Genomic DNA, 22,165 nt, shown 5'->3' with positions numbered 1-22,165 from the left:
GTCTCGGTTAGCCTAACCTATATACATACACGTGTATGTATGCATGTATGTATACTCGCACAGTTATAATTATTTATATATATATATATAAATAAATAAATAAATATAACTGTGAGAGTATACATATATATATATATATATATATTGTAGTGGTATATAGTTCAAAATTTTATATGGTATTATAACATTATATGGTGTTATGACGAATTAGGCTATATGGTATTATGTGGCTGTTGCCACAAATGAACACTAGAGGGCAAATGTGACCATCCAAACTGGTGTAGTGACTAACACTCTAGCTGTACACAGGCCTGTGAGGTCATGTTTAAAATGTCTTTGAACCATCTTATTCATTTAACCATTGCAGCAGAGTATTTGTAGGTAACCTATATACCTCTGTGTGAGTTTATAAGCATATAAGATGGAGAAGTGTTCTGCAAACAGCTGCATATATAAGCATGGGTAATTCACACAACAGCAGTCATACAGCTTTTGTGAAGTAAATTGAATAGGCAAGCTTACAGCAGTCACGGGTCTTAGTGGGTCTATCGAGTCAGATTGATATATATATCAGGTGAGAATGAGGCTTAACTGAAAACTACTTTAAATTGTCTCACTTCTCTGTTTTGTTTGACTTGATGTCAGATTGACTAATCGTTTGGAAAAAGCTCAGCTGATGCCAGATTGATGTGTATGGAAAAGCTTGGTTGTTTTCCAGTGCGCTTAATTGTCTTGACTTGCACCGTGGCAGAACTTCATGCTGTGCTGAGCCAGTGAGATGTAGGAGTGCTGTTTACGGTTAGCTGGCAGGTTGATTAATTTTCTGATGGGGAAAAATTGAATAAGGTGTACAGTATCTTCTAGAGTCTGTATTGTTGTAGAATTAAAACCTACATTTGTTTTGAACGGTGTGTTATTTTTCATATTGTTCTGTATGAAGTGGCCAATCAACAAAGACCTTGTTTCGTCGGGTGCTTCAGAAGCCGGGCCATTTGAAATGTCCATTGAAATGAAATATCCCTCACATTATCGCATACTCACTGAATGAATGACGTCCACCAACCGCAGCGCAGCTCTAAGGTCATTTTAACAGTGCAACTTCCACTCAGGCAGCGAGATACTGTAGATGTTTTTAAGAGTTGAGTTACCAAATGAAAGGTTACTTCTGCAGTGTCGCCTTGATGACCAAAACAACATCAGCTACTTCAGACTGCCTTCCTTTTACAGCCTCCTTATCTAGATCTGTTTTATTAGTACATACCTGACTGGATCTATTCCTCGAAGTCATAGCAATTCCAGCTTTGTCTTCAGGGAAAGCATCTTCGTAGAGACACCTCACTAGACTAGATTTCCTAGAACTGCTGTTCAAACCTCATGCTTTTTTTTGCATACGAGCCTGCTCTTCAAATGGCATGTGTAATTGTTTCATTATCGAGTTATCACATTTGTTTGTATTCATGTAATGTTTGTTGGATCAGTTTTACTTGTAAGCACTTTCAGTTAAGCAGTCTGAGACTGAAAGGTTAATGACAATAAAAGTTTTTTGTGTGATATATTGCATATGCGTTTCATTTGATTTGTGCCTCAATTTATAAACTAGCAGCTTTTGGATACGGCATTCATATAGGGGTTGGCATAACTAAAATGGTATCATAGTAGAGTCGTTTTATATAACTGCAACGGTATGTTATTGTGTAAATATTGTTGCTGGAAATGTAATGATTTTTTAAAATAAATATTCATCATGACTGCATCAGTGCAAAAACACCTTCAGCTTCAGATTACATAAGACTGGAGTTAAAAACAAAACAGTAAAAATAATATTACAAAACAGTCCCCACTCTGAAATCTGACTGGATGAGCCACATTGTGAACTATGAAATATTTCATAAATGTGACCCCATTATCATACTAAAGTGGCAAGTTGCAACATTACTTGACAACAACTAAACTCAGTTCTGCAATAATGTTGCTTAAATTCTTCCTTGTCTTTTTTTAGGCATATCACATTCTGTATTTTTACTCCACATTTTTCATCGCCTTCACATGTAAAATATGTAAAGCGATCCTGGCCACTAATAGTCACAGAAATATATCCATCTGTAAACAATGTAGCAAAATCTCTACCGGTTGATACATTTCTGCTGTCCTGCTGTGTTATAAAATCATGCCTGGCCCTGGCCTGTATTGTCTTTGTTCCTTTGTTTTTAGCTTCAGTGTTGCTGTCATCATCTAAGCACTGCTATTTGTATGACCTTTGTTGGGCCTTTGAGACCTTGTAGTCCTGAAATGAAGCCGCTAGACTAGAGCTGGGTGCAAATGACAAAGACGAATAGAAAACCGAGGGATGTATTTGAACAGAAAAACCCAGCTGTCTTTTTGTAACTGTACTATAGGGACTGTGAGCTCCTCGGAGTCAAGAGGACCGGTTATAACCGGCTGGACTCTGCCACTCCCCCCTCCATATCACTGTCTCTTTCTCTCTCCAGCTACACTCTTAAAAATACAGGTTTTAAAAGGGGGTTTCACAGTGATGGCTCAGAACCACCATTTTTGGGTTCCCCAAAGAACCTTTCAGTGAAAAGTTCTTAAAAGAACCATTTTTTTCTTGGTGTGAAGAACATTTTAATGATCTGAAATGCTGTTTCCCACTGTGAAGAACCTTTTAATCAATGGAAAGTTTCCATGGATGTTAAATGTTCTTTATGGAACCATCAATGCTAACAAAGAACCTTTATTTTTAAGAGTGCAGCATGTCTTTCTCTCAGCCCCAAATTCAGCTGTCAAACCATTTATTGCTACATGCAACTTTTGATACCTTTTGCAGTATCAAGTGTTATCATATGGAAAATATGTTGCACCAACACAATGCACCAGCTTTTTATACACCGCCACACAGTCAACAGTGATTGAGGCCCGGGACATCGCCCAGGGATTAAGTCTTATTACAGTCAAGACGTGGGCGTCATGGATTTGCATCTGACATAGACTAGTAGTAATCGGGGATATTGGTTTCTGTGAGTGAACATTTAACGAGATGATCAGGGAGTGTGGCAGGAAGAGAAGAGCGAATGGGTTAAATATAGCCTAGCTTGAGCAGTAAACCACACAGTGTAAGGTTAAGAAGTTATCGCACACAATTGCTTTAAAACATTCCTCTGAAACATTCCTGCTTTAAAACATTACTCTTGTCATTAGAGATCGACCGATATATCGATTTACCGATATTTTCCCGATATTTAAGCATTTTACCATAATCGGATATCGGTTTTGTAATATCGGATTCACCGATAAACGCCGCCATCTTGTGGGCGTTTTGAGAATTGCACGCAGGATCGCCATTGCAGCGCATCTGAGAGGAAACAAGGCAACAACAACGGCGTGCACAGGTACTTGATATAGTTGCTATAGTTAGTAAACTTTATTTAACATAACAGCCATGTATGCACAAATTAGATGCATTATATAAATGCCTGATATGTTGTTTATGCAGCGTGGCTCTAAGAAATAGAGACCAACTCACGGAGTCACGTAAGACTCATCAATAATGGTAAACGGAAGCTCAAACATGCTTGCTTTCATTAAAAGTGTCTTTATTTGTGTTTCAAAAATGATTGAAAGTCATATTGGGTTTGGAATGACATGGGAGTGAGTAATTGATGACAGAATTTTTGGGATAAACTAATTAAAAGACATGTTAAAGATCAGGATGGGTCAGATGTGTGCACAGCAGAGTAAACAAGAGGTACTGATGTTGTTCTGAAAAATACTGTTTTGGAGTGCTGCTGTGCACTGTATGGCATTTATACAATTAAAATTCCAATCTAATTTTAAAGTTTATCGCACATAATTGTGATCAGACATACTAACTGATATCTAGCAACCCTCAACGGACACCTTGGCAATTAAATCGCGCTAATCCATTGAGATGAACTGAAAAATAGCACAGATCGCTTGACTGAGAGTGAAACTCTGAAGCGCTCAGTCAGAGTGTTCTGTGAGTGAAAATATATCTGTGCTAATCATATATAGGGATGTAACGGTATGAAAATTTAATATCACGATTATAGTGACCAAAGTTATCACGGTTATCAATAGGACTCTTGTAAAAGCCAAAATACGACCAGACCACCGATTTGGTCCTCTTAGATGGCTGAAAAATCTCCCGAGCGCTGTCACTGCCTTCCGCCATTTCCTCTCGTGCAAAAAACAACAACATTGCATGCTGCTTCTGCGTCAGACTGATGCTGGCTGGACAGGATTTACCGCGAGTTTTCAAAATCGCGATAATCAAACACGGTTTTGATGATAATTACATTTTAAACTGTATTACTAACAGTCAGGGCATTTTATCGTGATTTATCGTAAAACCGGTAATCGTTCCATCCCTAAACATATACTCAGCCTCCAACTCACACACTGGCGAGTAAAATCTGAGAATTTATTAGCCATTGGCTAATATTAGACGTCATTTAGTCGCCCAGAGTGAAGGTTTAGTCGCATATGCGAGTGATTTACGCGCAATGTAGAGGGTTGTCTAGGTCAGTATAGTCACTTCTGTCTTTGATCGTGTTTTCCTGCTCCACTGAGAGAGCACTGCTCTCCGCCACACAGCACACGTCTGTTGTGCTGCCAGCCCTGCGGAAGGAGGCAGTGGGTCCGTTTGCCCTGCACCCGTGCCCCCTTCATGTCTACACAAAACAGGCACTAACGGAAGGCTGGCAGAGGGAGCAGAACCGCAATCCTGTACTGTGATTAGTGCGAATGGGGGTCTCCTCTCCAAATGAAACAGCAGTTACATAACGCACAATGAGAACAGGCGAGGCTTGAGGTTCTCTTCCGCATGAATGGAGAAAAGGGGTTACGGGAGAGGGATGCATACTGTTCAATGGGGTGGGAGGAGATATTCCTGTAGTCTCCACAGAGACAGAAAAACACGGCCTCTGCTCCTACACACATGCACTGCATTCCACTGCAGATTTTTGATAACTAAATTAGATACCAGATATTTGTCTGTGTATGATTTTGCATAGCTGAGATAATTCAGCATAGCTGTTTCATCATTTCGCTTTCTCGAGGTGCAGATATTTTTGTTTTTTGCATTTTGGCAACATTTTAATTGATGTGATCAGTATAAAGAAAATAGAGCGGACAACAAGAGACGGGACTAGGCCGCAAAACAGGTCTAGCCGCAAATGTTCAAATTTCAAATATTTCAAAATTCAGCATTTAAAAACTCAAATCAGATCGGAAAATTCCACATTCGCATATAATCGCATGTCTTTAGGTCTGTTGTTTGTCGGGCACATTGGAAAAGCGACTTCATGAGCATCACAGCTTATTGTGTTGCAAGGATGCAACTTTTAATCCTACCAAAGTCAATAAAGCAAATCCAAACCATTTACTTCAAATGTATTACTATGACTGCCACCTATCATTTAGAAATGTAATTGTGATGAAAACTAGTGCTTCATGCTTCAAGGCAGTTGCTTCATGTGTCTCAGACTGTAGTCAGTTTGCTCCCTTACTCAGTGTCGCCATACAGTGAGTCACGCTTCTGTTTTTGCCAAACGTATAGAGCGGCTCCAGCGCTAATGCTGGTGTGATTGCTCACACAGGCCAGCACACGACTGCAGAGATGCTTCTGATTTTTTCAAGTGCCTTGGAGGGAGGGCTTGGAATGCGTCCCACCTCATTGCCACGACGACTCCGTGGCTCTCATCGTGGGCTCTTTTCCATAAGCAAACTGGATTCTGCCGGTTGGCGCTGAGCGTATATATTCTTCTCAGAATTAGGGCAGAGCAGAGAGAGAGAAGCACTCATCACAGGCTGACATGACAGATGGAGAGAGGGAGCAGGCGGGGGAGTCAGTTCAGTGAATCTGGAAAAACAGGCAGTGTAGTTTAGAAAGAAAAAGATCCAAAAGAGACATGGTAAATTATTGGGCAAATAATTGGCCCCAGAGTTGTGTGTCCATTTACATAAGGCATTTCCATAGGTGTCTAACATGGAAATATTTGGGATTAGTGGTCAAAACTTTGGGTTTTTTAATGGCGGACGCACATACCAATATCTAGAGAGCAGGGTGACTGATAATAACACTCAGAGAAAAAGGTACAAAAGCTGTCAATAGGGCAGGAACCTTTCAAAAAGTACACCTTTGTTCTTTTTTGTACCTCAAAAGGGTCCATATTAGTACCCTAAAGGTACATTTTAGTACCAAAATGGTACAAATTAGTGCCTTTTATATATTGGTAGTGTAACAGTTTTTTTTCTGTGGGTCTGATTGGGCCTCTGTCACATTTTCACTTGCCCTGCTAGTGTTTTCATTTTAATCAGCAAGTATGCATTAATCTGATCAAAAAAGACAGTCAAGACATTTATTCTTTTGAACTTTCTATTCATCAAATATTTCTGGAAAAAAGTATCACAGTTTCCACAAATATATTAAGCAGCTGATTTCAACATTGATAATAATAAGAAATGCTTCACGAACAGCAAATCATTATATTAGAATGATTTCTGAAGGATCATGTGACACTGAAGACTGGAGTATTGATGCTGAAAATGCAGCTTTGCCAAAAAAAAAAGAAATCAATAAAATGGCAAAATTATAATATTGACCAATTAATCAGTCTAACACCATTTGAGATAATTGTCATTAAAAACAACTTGCTTGGTGTTGGTTTGGTACATGGTTGCACATGTTTTGAACCAAAATATTCATGAGCTGAGGGCAGGCCTGTGATCTCTCGTTACATCAGGGTATTTGCTGCTCAGTCTGTGAGCATGAACCCTGCTTCACCTGAGAACCGTGTGATTTTGGTCCCATGTTGTTCACACACTGCATATTCTATAGGGTTGCAGTAGGAACATTGTGTTCCCAAGTGCAGGCGAGGAGATACCTCTTCCTTTTTAGGCTGCTACATCACAGTGGGATGGATTGAGATGATGCCTTCTCTGATTATCCCAGTGATTATACTGCAGTTTAAATTAGATCAGGCATCAGCCTCAATGCTTTCTCCGTATGCCGTGAGACGTCTCATTTGTAAAAGTGGTTTAAAGCAAAGACAAACATTCTCAGAAGCCTTAACACGCCATTAAAAGATGGAGGGCTGCTGGGTACTTTTGATAAGCGGTTTTGTTTTGAAGAAAAAAATGTTTATAAGCTTTTTTTTTTTTTTCCTTCTGCTAAAGCCTCAAAATAAATTTCTCGTTTTTTTGTTGTATTTAAATTTTAAAGCTTAAGGTTTTTGTTGTTGTTGTTGTGGTTTTTTTCATCTCAAGGCACTTATTCAATTCTATTGTGTTTTAATAATAAACACAATATTATTTTGTATTATCAATACATTTATTAAATATTGTTTATAATTTTTATTTTTTTGGAGTGGGAATTTTTTAACTATTTTTATGATTTTCTGCTGTTTTAAATGAATCATTATGACAACCTTAAAAGCAACTTTGACACCCTAAGTTTTCATTTATGGCATCAGTCTGACGTAATATTGCCACATCTTGACAGTGTCTGCAAACATACTGAGAAGTCCACAAATCGCATGAGCTCGAGTGGAAGTAATGCTCGTGCTTAACTGGCCGTCTGGATCAAGAACATCGTGTACAATGTAAACAACCCCCCTCTCAAATCCCCCTCAATTCGCCTACATCCCAACTATTGTCTCACTCGATCAGCCCCAACGAACTGGAGCTTATTCACACCATCAATGGCTGTTTGTCTCTGCCAGTCTTTAGTGTACTTCTTCTGAAGTGTTCACTTGAGAAAAGTGCTCTTATAAAGCGGTGAATCCATAAATGCTACAATATATTGCGTGCAAAGGTGCTATAAGGATCACACAATGCTCAATAAAACGGGTGCGTGAATTCCCAGAGTCTAACGTCTCGACAGTGCCTCGTCTGTCACTTTATATAAAGGCTACAGTGCTTCCAGACAAAAGGAGAGGGCGGACCGGTGCAGATTTGGTGCATAAAACTGCGGCAAGGGAAGAAGGCTTCTACTATTCTAGCCGCAGGCCTTCATGCTTTCTGTAGTGGAAAAGACTTCAATGAATCATCCTGGGTCTTTTCTGTGCCCGTTTTGCTTTTGGGCTAATCCTGATCATTCCAGATTTCACTCCACATTACTTATACCTGTTTCTTCTGTGTGCAGACTACTAGCACAGTTACATAACTGTAAACGTGAGGAGGCCGTCGACCATTCACACTTCCCTAAACGCTGAAGGAACACGCCACTCTACGGAAAATAAAACCACTGCTCACGAACCTGTGGGACCAACAGAAGCAAACTATTGTTGTGTTTTCCATTTTAAAGGCACATTTTACATGCCTATAATCGCTGCTAAAAAAATAATTTCATTAGGAGTGAATGGTGGGATTTTTAAATGCACGGCCATCTCTTAGAAAAGCGCTGCCATGTCAAGTTATACTGCGCAGTAAATGCACACCGTGCACACTGAGGCTGTTCTCACATGCTTCTTTTCTTGCTCATGGAGTGAAACTTGCTGAGGTTGTCCAGTCTATTCTGTGTGTGCTGCACTGTCAGAGTTTGAGCTGGAGAATACAGGATGAAGCTCTGTTGTGCAACCTGCTGCTGTCAGCCCAATTGGCAAAATGGCACTTTCTCTCACAGAGTGGCAACGTGGCCTTCATTTGTTGCTGTCGAAATCCCACAATGTGATCTCACGGATCTTCCAGCTGTACCACAGCTTCATGAGATGTGCCTCTCGACGAGCTCGCTGTCATGCAAATTTCAATATTCTTGCATGATGATTATTTTTTTGGCAATTTGTAAATTGTCAATTTGTTCTTATTAAATGCCAACTTGTATAGCAGGATACACATTCAGAGTCCTAATACGTGTTAAGTTGGTGGACAACTCCAGGCATTGTGTCGTAAATCTGGCAAAATCATAAATTCGGTTCATGTTGAAGACTGTAGAGAATGGCACCTGCACTCTCAGATAAGTTACAGACACTGAGGGTGGCCGGTTGCACTTAATGCACTATTTGAAACGTGTAACCTTTCTATAAATTTTGTGACTCGTGAATCTTGGGAGCTGCTGACGGCAGGGCTTCCGTAAGCAGCCTTCCTCATCCGCTCCAGCACAGCTGTTTAAACAGTCTCCATTTCAGCCCAACTCTCTACGAAACTCTCCAAGCACTTATTCAAATCATGTTCGCCTATTTTACATGTAAATATCAAGGCTGCCCAGTTCTCGGACTAGGGCTGTCATGATTATGAAACTTGCTGGCGATTAATGGTCACTCATATAGTCACTTGCAGTGCAAACACATACAGCTTTCACACATACAGTTTATTTACACTGAAGTTAAATGCACAAGATGTATGATTTCCTTTAAGGCTTTGTAAACAAATGTTAACCAGGGTACACTGGCCTGAATATTAATTAGATAATCCTTTTTAATGTTTGTTCTATAAAAATAATTATTGTTCTTAATAATGATACTAAGATTAAGTTTATTATTAATTATTATCTTATTATTAATATTAATATTGTTATATATTTATTATTTAAAACACGCCTACTTGAAGGTCATATGGAGTGCTCTCATAACGCACTACTGCGCCAGAACCAGAGGCAGGAGCAATAGAAAAAAATATTGCTGTAGAAACCGTTTTCACTCAGAAATTGCTAGTAAATATCAGACAATTACAAAGAAACAGCAAGTAATCCATTGAATTAAACATGATATTTTTAAGTAGAAAAGCTGAAATGGATTTTTTTTGTTTTTGTAAAACATGCTCCAATAATCTGTTTTATTTACAGTTTCGAAAAATCATTGAAGATTTATTTTGTTCTGTGGAAAATAAGTGCTGATTTACAAAATTTGGTAACTTTATTTTAAGCACCAATTCTCACTAATAACTAGCTGCTTATTAGCATGCATATTACTAGCATATTGGCTGTTTATTAGTACTTATAAAGCACATATTAATGCCTTATTCTGCATGACCATATTTTAGATCCCTTACTCCTATTCCATACCTAAACTTAACAACTACCTCATTAACTGTTAATAATCAGCAAATTAGGAGTTTGAGTGGAAAACTCTTAGATAGTGAATGTGTTCCCTATTTTAAAGTGTTATCCAAAATGTATTATTTAAAATTTACATAACGTGACTGAAATTTAAAGAGCAGTGATTGTGAATATATTGCCTCCTATTGTGATCAGCTGATTGTGTAATGATAGCCACAGGCCTATTGTAGAGAGTGTAATGCAGTGATTTAAAACCAGAAAGAAGGTCATCTTTCCAGTATGATAGCTATAAGATTCTGAAATATTATGAACGCTTGATTTGAATGTCTGTGAGCTTCAGTCAGTCAAGTTGAAATTGTTTGGCTGTATTCATTCTGATCAGCTGTCTGTAGCCATTCAGAGCTCTCACTCAGTGTTATTTGAACAGGTAAAATCCCTGCCATTGTTGGGATCCGTATTGTTTTTTTACTGCGAGCAGCCTAAGCTGGAGAGACGTGTGTGCTTGTTTCGCCAGCCGCACACGCTGTAAGCCTGAATCAGGCTACGATACTGATGAGAAGTGACAAGATAAGTCCCGGCTCAAGTGCAGGGGCCCGTCTCTTCTCTCCACAGGGGAGAAATGCACGCTTCTGTGCCGGGAAAAGAAAAGAAGAAAAAAAAAAACATCGGGACAGGATAGCCGTTAAGGGATGTGAGGACGGCAGGCTCCCTGAGAGCATGGGTGCGTGCGAGAAGTGATCATTGGGAATATTTTAATCTCCGTTGCTGGTTTATGTAACAGTCACGTGACCCATCAATGACGTGACATCACAGCTTGCCCTACTCTTGTTTTCACTCAATCGTTCACCAATCTCCCTGTAAGACGCACAAAGGCAGTTCAGTGGAGACAAACGGGGACAGGACCACTGAGCTTTTACCAGGCCTTGTGATTGTTTAGCCTTTTACTACTGCTGGAGAGGATAAAGGGAGCCAAACAGTGGCCATACCTTTTTGTGCATGTGCTCGTGTGTGTGTGTGTGTGTGTGTGTGTTTGAGCCTTGTGAGGAATAGAGGAGCAAGTTCTGTGTTTGAAGGACCGCTGATTGACACATCAATGAGAGAAACAGTCCTCCGAGTTGACGGCCGAGACGAAATGGCCATGAAGCTATTGTTCTGGGAGTTAGAGCAGCATTTGAAAAGGTAAAGTGTGTTTTACACTGCCTGGTCTTACATCCGCATACAACATTTTCTATTCACATGCTTTCAGATTCTTATTTGGAAGATATTTTAAATGTAGAAAGATTAAAAATGCATGCAAATGCGTTTGACATCATGAATGAAAGGTATGGCTCTATTTGTTGGAGGTCTTTGTTCCTCTGAGCATCATATGTGTGTCAGATTAATCTGGTCATTTTAATGAGGAAATCATGTTCAGTCGTTTTTCACTTTGTACATTATGTTTAGAGAAGAGAAATCAAAGTATACTTTGATTTACAGAAAGTGTTTTTAGTTCATGCATTCCCTGGGAATCGAATCCATGATGTTTCTAGTGCCATGCTCTGCTGCTCGAGCTACAGTGAAACTGGTGTAAATGGTAGATGGATGATTTGTTCTGTTGACCTTTGCACCAGGCTTCTGGACAGAAGCTTCTTTATCAGTTAGAACTTGTTCTTCATGTTCATTATGTGAGTACACATTGTCCAGAAAACCTGTTCCTGGTCCAATCGGGTCTTGATATTTGTGTCATAGTCAGCTTCAGGTAGATAGCTGGAGTTGGAGTGTGTGCCATGGCCTTTTAATTGTGACGGTTTCAATAGTGAGGAGGTGAACTGAGCTTGGCGCACAAAGACGTCAGTGAATAAGTAGGTTGTGTTGATTTGAGCGCTCTGAATAGTGGTAGTGTGTGTCAGGTCATGGACAGCAGAGGTATATTTGGACTCGTAATTGCTTAAATCCATTTCCAGTCAAAGAGCCTGGAACAGTAACTTAACAGCATCCTGAGCTGCTTAGGTTTGGGCTTCATTTGGTGTGCCGTTGCTGCATTTAATTAGTATAAGTGATCTATTTTTACTCGACGCAAGTGTACACTTCATTTCATTTCAACCCCACTCGTGTTTCAAAGGTTTGTGTCAATCATGGGCAGGACTTGAGCAATGTTTCAGAAGAACTGAGGATATCAGTTGTCATTTGGCTGGAAATGATGCGCTCTGGTTAGCGTAATGAAGCATTAATGACTCTGCGCTTACCGGGTGGGTGTTGCACCACCTTAGCAATGGTTTGGCATCTGTGTCGGTACACACCTTTACAACAGGACTGAAATTATGTGGAAACCTACCTAACCACAATCATGACTCAAGGCAACAGTATGTTGAAACCGCAAAGCTGTTGTAACTTTGTGCTCTGAAATCACATTTTATATGCAAATTATGGAATATTACACATCTGCCTATCAGATATTTTTAAAACATGACTGCTAAACTGACTCTTACCATTCTGGGATCTTTTTATTTTTATTTTATTTTTTTTTCACGTTATAAAATATCAAACATCAGTATGTCATTTATATGGTAGGTTACAGTCTAGTAAGCAGAATAATATACAATCAAATGATTAAAAGAAACCATTTCAAGGTGATACAAGACCTGATCACCCTGTTTATTTTGTGATCATATCCAGCTTATTGAAAAACTGAATATAAAATCCTCATCTCTCTAGATTTAACAGGGTTTCCGCAGGTCCTTGAAAAGTCTTAAATTTAGTTGTATCAAATTTAAAGGCCGGGACACACCAAGCCGACGGTCAAGCTAGTTTGTTTGGTGTGTTCCACTCGTCGGCTCTCGTCGGGCTCACGTCGGGGGCAGTTTGCCCGATTCAACATGTTGGGGACCGTCGGCGCGAGTGAGAGCTCTAATTGGGATGTTCAGTTTAGCGAACGAGTCAGTGCCTGAGAATTAAAGCGAAAGTGATGAAAACAAGCACGTAAATGAAGGCGGTACAGACAGAAGGCTGTTTAAATGTTACGTGATCTTTCCCAATCATTCTAATATGCGAATGTTTTCATAACAACATGAGCCGCTTAAAATGATTAAAGTTATCAACGTTACTGATATTCAAAATGGTAAGCAAGCGCTGCTTTGTTTACGTTTCGTATATCTGCGTTTATCTCGTATATCTTTGTTTCGGTTTCTCCTTTTGAATGACGAATAAATACTATTGATAGCTGCTGATATAGACAGTTATTCCTCTCACGCATGCGCAGAACGCACGTGTTAGTTTGCCGTCAGCTCAGCTGTAGTCTGTGCGGTGTGTTCGAGTGCAGCTTTTTGGTCTGACGCTGTCGGCTTTCGTCGCCGCTAGTTCTTTGAAGTCGGCTTGGTGTGTCCCGGCCTTAAGGCCTTAAAAGTCTTAAATGGAACCAGAAAGTCTTAATTATGATTTCAAGAGGTCTTAAATTTGGGGAAAAGAAAGACAAAAAATGCAATATGGCTGAATGTGAGATTAAATTTCAAAAGGCTATGATTGCATTAAATAAACATGAGTGCTTCAAGTTTCACTGCTGCTGCTTTGTTTACTGCCGTTACCAGGGAAACCGCTGTATTTCTGCCGCTTCAAAAGCGCCTCCAGCTGGTAGAGCTGTTGTTTCTGATCCAACCAATGTGAAAATCAACCCATGTTTTTACGCTGCAAACACGCAGTTGTAAATGTGAACTGGTGGATCAACAAGAAGATAATACATTATAAAAATGTAAACAATTAAGACAGTAAAATATATTTCATTAAGAGTTGGTTGATAATAGTTGTTGACATTAATAATTGATAGCTTTTCCTTACAAAAATTAACCATGATTTTACTAAAGTAAAAGTGTAATAACCATGTTTTTTTTTTTTTAGCATATTGACTACCATTTGTATACACCATAGTTTTACTAAAAAATACCATGGTTAAGCTATGGTTAGTGTCAGTGGTGGAAACGGCCAAAATTCACTGGGGGAACTCCCAAGTTGGGGTAACTGTATCTGAACTGTAAATCATGCTTTTTACAATCCTTTTAGTTTCTTGTTACCATAGATGCTGCCCTTCCCTGCTTAAATGGTATTAATTTTATTTGTGCAGGTCTTAAAAAGTCTTAAATTTGAGCTTTAAAATCCTGCAGAAACCCTGTTTAAGTTTATAGTTATTTTTGGAGATTCTCTTTTTTTCTATTTGATCCATAGTCTGCTTCATAAGGCTTGTAAATACAATTTAGTCACAATATAACAAAATTAGCGACAGATCTTTTCTTCCATATTGTGATGCAAAACCCGAATATAACGGATTATGGAAGACATATAAATTGTTTTGACGGAGATCTGAATGCGAGCTTGCAATTGACTGTAAGAAAGGGGTGGGTTTATGTAAACAAAATGATTGTCCAGCATACGTCACCAGAGAGAAGTCAAATGTTTCACTGGAAGATCATTTTGATGAAGAATTATGAGGTAAAAAATTTTTTTAATGAAACAAACATGCATGGATGAATTGTTCACAATGAGATCTATAACATGCATTTTGAAAATAGATTGGGTGATTTTTTTTTTTTATGGTTTAAAAGCTGCATATGTAGCTGCGTGGCACGCAGTTTGCATGTCAGAATTTAAAAAGATAAAGATTTCATTGAGATTTACTAGTTTCATCATCATCAGATTTCAACTGTCCTGTTGAATTAGTGTGCTTGGGTTTAGCTTGATCATTTCTCTTCTGTCTCTTCTGCACTCTGTGCCTTGCAAACCAAGCACATGTGCATGCTCAAATAATATGAAGCACGCTGATGTGTAGTTAAACACGTTAATTAAAGCTCACATGAGATTAGTTAGCTGTACCGAAATCATAGGGAACTGAGTTTCATCTAAACATGCTGGGAGATGCTTTCTTTTCTTTAGGATCTGAGCTTTGAGCCACGGGTCCACATAACCCTGGAGAACACAGAAAACAAAAGTGTACAAATAATTTGTATATTATCCTAAATGTATTGCTAAATGGGGTGCATTAATAATCTGTTAAATTGATAGTTAAAAAAGGTTAGGATTTAAATATAAGATTTAAAAAAAATGAATTAATTTAATCTGGATTATACTGAATTATTTTGATGTTCTGATGGTCCTGTTGGGACTCCTTGCATCTTTAAATGTTGAAACTCTCCTGTTTTAGGGATTCACTCCGCTGCAGTTCCGCTGTTTGCCGATAAGTGGCGACATGTAAACACTGTGCTCAAAGGCATTCCCCGTAAAATAATGTTTTGACCCTGTATATAATAAAACAAAACAGACTGGAAAACATTTTTGGGTGAAATTAGTATTTAAAAAAAATACTTTTTCCCCAAAAGGTTATGCAGTAACATAACATCATGAAGAAGCGGTGGTTATTTCTGCCTGGAGTCTGTGGTAAAATACAGATGCTGAGTAATAGAATTGGGCTGTTAAGAGCTTTTGCCTTGAGACTTTTGATGGAAATAACATAAACTCGCTCCAACTGGATCGTTTTATAAGGCAAGTCGAGTTTGAATAAATTATCCAGAGCGAGTCGGAAGAGCGTCAAAGTGGGCGTGGCTGCATATATTAGTCAAATACCTCTCGTTCTCCGCCAATAGCGCGCGCCACCAGCGCTGGTGTGAAATAAATTATGCAAGTAGCACAGGCTGCAGATATTCACCAGCGCAGAGATGAGCTGACCTTGGAGTTTCTTTGTGCTGCGGCAGTGGATGTATGGTCTCCTGATAAAGCGAGGTTTTCTGCTGGGGAGTCACGCACAGTGTTCCTGCAAACGCACACAAAGGATGTAAAGCTCCAGAGGCTGTAGGAAGGACACGCGTTCGCTTCCCTGCGCGATTTCTTATGGACGCAATAGCATGAATTCTCCATGCTATTCCGTGGCGATGGATCTTGGTGTTTGTCAGCTTAGAAATTTCTCCATATCTTTCCTCTCGTCGTTGTTGGGGACTGAGACCTCGTCCGTCAAGCTCGACAATAGGTAACGTTAAAATGTCAGAGTTGTGTTTGCAATAAAGCTCGTGCATGAGCCTGTGTCCAGTGCAAAACACAAGTGTTGAACATGAAAATATACGACGCGGTGCTGTTTTTGGATAATTCGGGTCATTTATATTCTAGCCGAACGTTTTTAATGCTGGTTTAAAACCCCTAAACTGTAAGCAGCTCGCCTGCTCTCTCGGGTCTCTGAAAGATGATGCTGAAGGCAGCTTCGAAGAGATCAAATGTGTCTTTCTGAGTGAATACAGCAGCGTTTGACGCCTTCTAGAGATTTCCATAGGAAACATGGTAGTATGTACTATTACTTTGTCTTAAAACAACGGTTTTCGACGTTTTGTGCGTTTATGACGATATTTAGTAGGCGTCGCCATGGTTTCTTGTGTGTTGCTGGTGTATTAAAGCAGTGAAGTAACGTTAACGTTTCTCTCGTTTTTCCTCCACAGCTCGTCGGGTGCCAGTGTTGTGGCTATAGACAACAAAATTGAACAAGCGATGGTAAGTCATCCTGCTTTTCTTGTCATAAACGGGAAATATCCGAACAGATGTTGTGTTTACATGCCGTAAGCAGGCTGTCGAGTTGCACCAGTGTCAGTGATAGGAATTATGTAATCGTTATCAAATGATTGTTGCGACAGCGTCAATGTTTTGCCGCTTTGTAAATTACTTCATCGTTCAAGCTCATTCGCGCTAGTCTAAGTTTAGTTTAAAGTAAACAGCTGACAAGAAAACGAGCGAAGTGTTTGCTGACTTGCCTGGGGTTTTGCCTGCGTACTCGCGCGATCCGTGCGCCTTGTTACTGTTGCTAGGCAAACCCCAAAGCTTTTACACATAGTTAAAAATATCTCGGCTTCTGATTGGCCTGACGTGCTGAGGGACGCCATTTTGTTGGTTTGGTGACGCCGGGTAGCGAGTCAGATGCAGGTTAAAGCTTTTACTGCAAACGCGAGCGCAGCGTCTCACAGTGGATTTGTGTTTTTGCGCAACAATATGATACATGTAATAAAATGAATCTAATACACTGATGTTTTGGTTTGAATAAACAGGAGCAAGGTTTGAAAATAACACTCTGTTGTCCGCTTTCAGGATCTGGTGAAGAGTCACCTGATGTACGCTGTCCGTGAAGAGGTGGAGGTGTTGAAAGAACAGATTAAAGAACTGATTGAGAGAAATTCTCAGCTGGAGCAGGAAAACAACCTGCTGAAGAACCTGGCCAGTCCGGAGCAGCTCGCACAGTTCCAGGCACAGGTTCAGAGCGGCTCGCCGCCGCCGTCGTCCACGCAGGGAGGGCAGCCGCCGGCCCCGTCGGCCCCACTCGCAGCACAGCACTCTGGCCCGTCGGCGTAGCTCTGAACGACAGTTCATGTTAAGGGCCAATGAGTGGCTGGAAACGGACTGAAGCTTCTGAACAAACATGCCTCACTCACATGTTAGACTGACAGAATTTGCACACCTTTCAAAACTTGACAATGTAGAGGTGATTTACACCAGTGACAGTCCAGTTGGCTGAGGCGGGACATTGCCAAAATCCACGGAACGTGATCGTCAGGAAAACAATCCTGGAGGACGCGATATAAAGAATCAATGTGCCTGTCTAAAGTCCCGTTGGTTTTCGGTCAAGGCTGTTTTCCGTGTCTCCCTTACCTTTGTGTAGTGTACATGCTGACGGCGGTCTTTTTAGACTGCGAGCTTCTTCTAAAGCAAGCACTTTTATGGTGACGATTGTGATGAGACTTTGAAGAGCTGCCGATCTGTGCCCCAGCTGGCATGGGGAAGGCAGACACATTGACTTCCAGTTGCATTGGTGTAATCATGATACTTTTTTTGGAATGAAGAAAACGACGAGGAGGTATGATCCTTCAAATCCTCATTCGTTCCCTGTGCAGTGAGGATGACGGATGAGCTGAATTGCAAGGTGGACAGGCTGTATATTATTGTATGATTAGTGTAAGTATTTTGTAAAATAGCGATATCATGTGAAGCGGCTAGAGACACTATATAGGTTGTACAGATTTAAGGGGTAGCGAGGTAGTTGGCTTACCCAGGAGACGTCATCCTTCTTTTTTTTTAATGCTGTTAAGCAGGATCGGTCTTACGATATCGGACGGCGGTCTTTTAGACTGTGAGCTTCTAATAAAGCAAGCACTTTTATGGTGACGAATGTGATGAGACTTTGAAGAGCTGCCGATCTGTGCCCCAGCTGGCATGGGGAAGGCAGACGCATTGACTTCCACAGTTGCATTGGTGTAATCATGATACTTTTTTTGGAATGAAGAAAACGACGAGGAGGTATGATCCTTCAAATCCTCATTCGTTCTCTGTGCGGTGAGAATGACGGATGAGCTGAATTGCGAGGAGGACAGGCTGTATATTATTGTATGATTAGTGTAAGTATTTTGTAAAATAGCGATATCATGTGAAGCGGCTAAAGAGACACTATATAGGTTGTACAGATTTAAGGGGTAGCGAGGTAGTTGGCTTACCCAGGAGACGTCATCCTTCTTTTTTTTTAATGCTGTTAAGCAGGATCGGTCTTACGATATTTATCTGGCAGATGGAAACTACTCATCTAACACCTACTGTAGGTGGACAGGCTGTATATTATTGTATGATTAGTGTAAGTATTTTGTAAAATAGCGATATCATGTGAAGCGGCTAGAGACACTATATAGGTTGTACAGATTTAAGGGGTAGCGAGGTAGTTGGCTTACCCAGGAGACGTCATCCTTCTTTTTTTTAATGCTGTTAAGCAGGATCGGTCTTACGATATTTATCTGGCAGATGGAAACTACTCATCTAACACCTACTGTACACTACTTTTTTGTTCACTTGAGATGATTTTGAAGTATTACACCCATGTGATTTCTGTTTTCAGTTTGGACAGTGAAGTATTCTGGATCTTTTAACTTACATTTAATCTCAACTATCATATAGCTGACATGGATTTGCATTGTGTACAACTTGTATGCTTCTGTTCTGTGCATGTTCTCAAAACCAGGAGATAAGTTGTAAAATACTGTAATTGCACTTGCCAGTTGCACTTCACAACTCTCAATAAAGTCATGTTTGTGAAAACCCTTGATGCTTGTGTGACGTGTGCCAGATGTTTTCATTGGATGAACTGTAGAAATGATAGTCGGTGTAAGGTTTATCGTACGATTCTACAGACTGGTGAGTATTTATATCATATTCTCATGTTGTGATGGCTGTGTTTTTCTAGTTTAGACGTTTCCGTAGCTACCTGAAAAAAAACGTTTACTTAAAGACATGATTAAAACAGACGAATCAACAGATCTTTTACGTATTGTGGCATACATCTGAGTGTAACTGATTATCATTTAAAAAAAAAGTGTAAATGTTTTCACCGGAAGATCAAGTTATATTTTGATTAAAAATTAAAAGGTCAAAATATATATATATATATATATATAACTACATATAAATTAAAATGATATATGAAGATGTATATTAAAAATAAAATGCACGTATTGTATGGATGAATCGTTCACAATAAGATCATAAAATGCCAGTTTTGACATAGCATTACTATTAAAAGTTTTGTTGGTCTCCATCCCAGCGGGCACCTTAAATTCGATGTCAAATATCAGTCGCGACTTGATCAAGATGATGTAACATCATTTTTAGTTCAGTTTGGATGGCAGTTTCTTCCAGTGGTGAAAATAAGTTAATCCCACACTGAAATTGGTTTAATGTATGTGTAGGCCAATGTTTGACGTTCAATTTACATCAAATCAACGTCATGTCAAGTTTTTGATGTCAGTTGGATTTGTATATTTGACCTGTCTTTTCAACAGCAATTGCCCACTTAGGATAGTACTGTTCATAATTTAATTTTAAACTCTCCAATGCATAATGGCTATATATGGAAAGGAATCTAAACAAGCCTCTCTTTATGATTCCTGAAAAATCTAAACATTGATTGAATTTAAAATATTTTTGCTTTCTTCACTCTATCCATGTTTACTTGTAGACTACCAAGCTAGAACACGCTTATGTTCAATGAACAAGAATCAAGACTCCACAAAGGTTGCAGATTTGTGGATTAAGATCCAGATAAGCCATGAATTTCAAAAAGGTCTCCGATTGTTATCAGCTCCAGTTGGGTTGTCTGTACAGTTAGTGTTCCGCAATTTTTACATCTACTGTAACATTCATGATGGTTCACAAAATCTGAACTGGTTTTGAAAAAGCAACACTGACATGAGGCATTATCCAAATGTGTTTGACGTTTATTTGAAAAAGGCTCACGCAAACGGTTAAATAGAGGAATAGATCATGGCAATCATCAATCACAAATAAATATGACGAACATCATAAGATGTGCCAACAGCAACAATGGTTTTGTAGAAAAGCATGTGCTCCCTTCATCCAGGGGCACTGTAAACATGTGTGACAATGTCATGTAGTATTGTACACTAGATCCAGCTGAGCATACAAGCCTCTGACCCACAAACAGGATTTCACCTATCAGTCTTCCTTCAGATTGTATCCAGTCACCCAAAAATCTCATTCAGATGTAGGGCAGAGTATGTGAGGAACGCTGGGACTCACATTCCCATTCGGATACTTTGAATTATCTGAAAGATGGCTGAAAACAAGAAAGAAAGAAAAAACATTCAGTTTATTATTACAAAAACACGGGGAGCTTAATAGCAATCAGCACATATAATATAAAAATTAAATTTTACCTGATCCACAAACAACAAATACAAAGAGTGCCAAAAGCCATGGCCCCACCGGATATTTCTCCTCCTGCGGTCGCTGGAACAGTGAAAGTCAAGAGTGTTTCATAAACAAAAAATGGTTTGGAATTTCTGCAGATAAATCTTTACACATGACACAAATGTCTAAATAGTGTCACAGTAACAAAAAAGAAAACAAACACCTGAAGACTTTTTCCTGTGTTGTCTATACACAAAAATTTTTTCTGGACGTTTACAATTAAACAGGATCTTTATCATGCATTAACCCTTGAACACAAAAACAGACAATGATTTCATTGACGCCTGTGGCAGATGTTGTGACCCGGTTACACTGCACTTTTATAAAGGAGGGTCAGCAATGGTCAGATTAGTTAAGTGCATCTGTCAGCAGCTCGTACAACTGTGGCCATGGCAACAACATAGGCGTCAACGTTAACTAAATCTGGTTTACAGCATGCTTATCAACTCATAAAGCTTATGGAGCAGATTGTGATTATGTAAAACAATAGCGCGTTTACGTTGCTTGCGAATTAAGCCTGATTTAAGATGATCCCTGATACCGAAAAGACTTGGGTAACGTAAAGAATTAGACTTACACTCGCCTCGTATGATGTTTGAATAAAACAGCATCGTGAAAAACTGACGATGGCCTCGAAATGAGCCAGGATAACCCCAAATCACGCACATAAAAACGAAATCCACACAGAGAAGCCAAGATCGTCGTTCATTTACATGCATAGAGACGACAAATGACAGTCTTACCAGGGTCTTCGCCACGTTCCCCCTCTGAGTGATGTTTTTGCTGTGCTTCTCGTTTGCCATACGGATTCTTTGTTTTGCTACCATCTTCCGACCCAACGTCCAGGTATAAATTAAACGCTACAGTAAATCAAATATATTGCTTTATCTGAGGTGACGCTTCAGTCCCCTTCCCTGCACCTGCTCCCCTAAACCGAATTATGCGGGACGGAAGTGCGACTCCATGTAGCCTAATAACGTCTAGTGGGACGCGCTCCCTGTTTAGCTCAGCTCCATTAAAATACCCATATTTTTTATTTTTGTTCATATTTTTGTATTTACAAATTAATTAAAATCTTGATATATTAAACCCCAAGATTAATATGACATCAAAAAAAATATAATTATATAATATAATAAACAATATGAAAGCAAATAAACATGTTATTCCCTGTTGGGAAATCCGGCTGAAACTGGTACTTGTTTTGGAGCATGGAAGTTCCTTCTAGCTATTTATTAGCTGATCCAAACCATTAACTAGTCATTAACTAGTCCAAAATGGCCATAAACTAGTGCAAGCTGGTTATTACCTAATCCAAGATGGTAACTAGCTGGTCTAAATTGGTCACTAGTTGGCTGAAGCTGGTCTAAGATGGTCACTAGCTGGTCTAAATTGGTCACTAGTTGG

At 39.5% G+C, this 22,165-nt stretch overlaps 2 protein-coding genes and 1 long non-coding RNA gene across 4 annotated transcripts; 1 reads left to right on the top strand and 2 right to left on the bottom strand.

Annotated features, from left to right (window-relative positions):
* Positions 1–10,742: 10,742 nt before the first annotated feature.
* On the top strand, positions 10,743–19,090 carry LOC107688650 (TSC22 domain family protein 1-like). Of its 2 annotated transcripts, none has more exons than XM_016486367.1 (4): positions 10,743–11,194; positions 16,462–16,513; positions 17,102–17,930; positions 18,601–19,090. In XM_016486367.1, the coding sequence occupies exons 1-3, from the start codon at positions 11,109–11,111 to the stop codon at positions 17,360–17,362; spliced, it is 399 nt and encodes a 132-aa protein (XP_016341853.1). In that variant the 5' UTR covers positions 10,743–11,108; the 3' UTR covers positions 17,363–17,930; positions 18,601–19,090. The 2 variants fall into 2 exon arrangements, with proteins under 2 accessions (XP_016341853.1, XP_016341852.1); XM_016486366.1 differs by lacking the exon at positions 10,743–11,194 and adding an exon at positions 15,397–16,001.
* On the bottom strand, positions 18,518–18,864 carry LOC107688651 (uncharacterized). Its single transcript, XR_001634254.1, has 2 exons — positions 18,819–18,864; positions 18,518–18,591 (listed from the first exon to the last, which is right to left on the bottom strand). It is a non-coding gene; the product is annotated as an uncharacterized LOC107688651 (long non-coding RNA).
* Positions 19,091–20,283: 1,193 nt separating the features above from the next.
* LOC107688677 (stress-associated endoplasmic reticulum protein 2) lies at positions 20,284–21,722 on the bottom strand. Its single transcript, XM_016486401.1, has 3 exons — positions 21,502–21,722; positions 20,725–20,797; positions 20,284–20,624 (listed from the first exon to the last, which is right to left on the bottom strand). Exons 1-3 carry the CDS (start codon positions 21,583–21,585, stop codon positions 20,584–20,586), a joined length of 198 nt encoding a protein of 65 aa, XP_016341887.1. The 5' UTR covers positions 21,586–21,722; the 3' UTR covers positions 20,284–20,583.
* Positions 21,723–22,165: the final 443 nt, after the last annotated feature.

This window comes from Sinocyclocheilus anshuiensis, unplaced genomic scaffold (assembly GCF_001515605.1).
Source record: "Sinocyclocheilus anshuiensis isolate Anshui unplaced genomic scaffold, SAMN03320099.WGS_v1.1 scaffold834, whole genome shotgun sequence".
Lineage (NCBI taxonomy): Eukaryota > Metazoa > Chordata > Actinopteri > Cypriniformes > Cyprinidae > Sinocyclocheilus > Sinocyclocheilus anshuiensis.
This window is presented reverse-complemented; position numbering and strand designations above follow the sequence as displayed.

Bases quoted from the DNA above. Each gene is read 5' to 3' on its own strand.
- LOC107688677 (XM_016486401.1), bottom strand. From the start codon at position 21,585: ATGGTAGCAAAACAAAGAATCCGTATGGCAAACGAGAAGCACAGCAAA. The intron at 20,798-21,501 runs GTAAGACTGTCA...TCACTGTTCCAG, and splicing joins GGAACGTGGCGAAGACCCTG to CGACCGCAGGAGGAGAAATA. The intron at 20,625-20,724 runs GTAAAATTTAAT...TCTTGTTTTCAG, and splicing joins ATTTGTTGTTTGTGGATCAG to CCATCTTTCAGATAATTCAA.
- LOC107688650 (XM_016486366.1), top strand. From the start codon at position 15,880: ATGAATTCTCCATGCTATTCCGTGGCGATGGATCTTGGTGTTTGTCAG. The intron at 16,002-16,461 runs GTAACGTTAAAA...TTTCCTCCACAG, and splicing joins TCCGTCAAGCTCGACAATAG to CTCGTCGGGTGCCAGTGTTG. The intron at 16,514-17,101 runs GTAAGTCATCCT...GTCCGCTTTCAG, and splicing joins ACAAAATTGAACAAGCGATG to GATCTGGTGAAGAGTCACCT.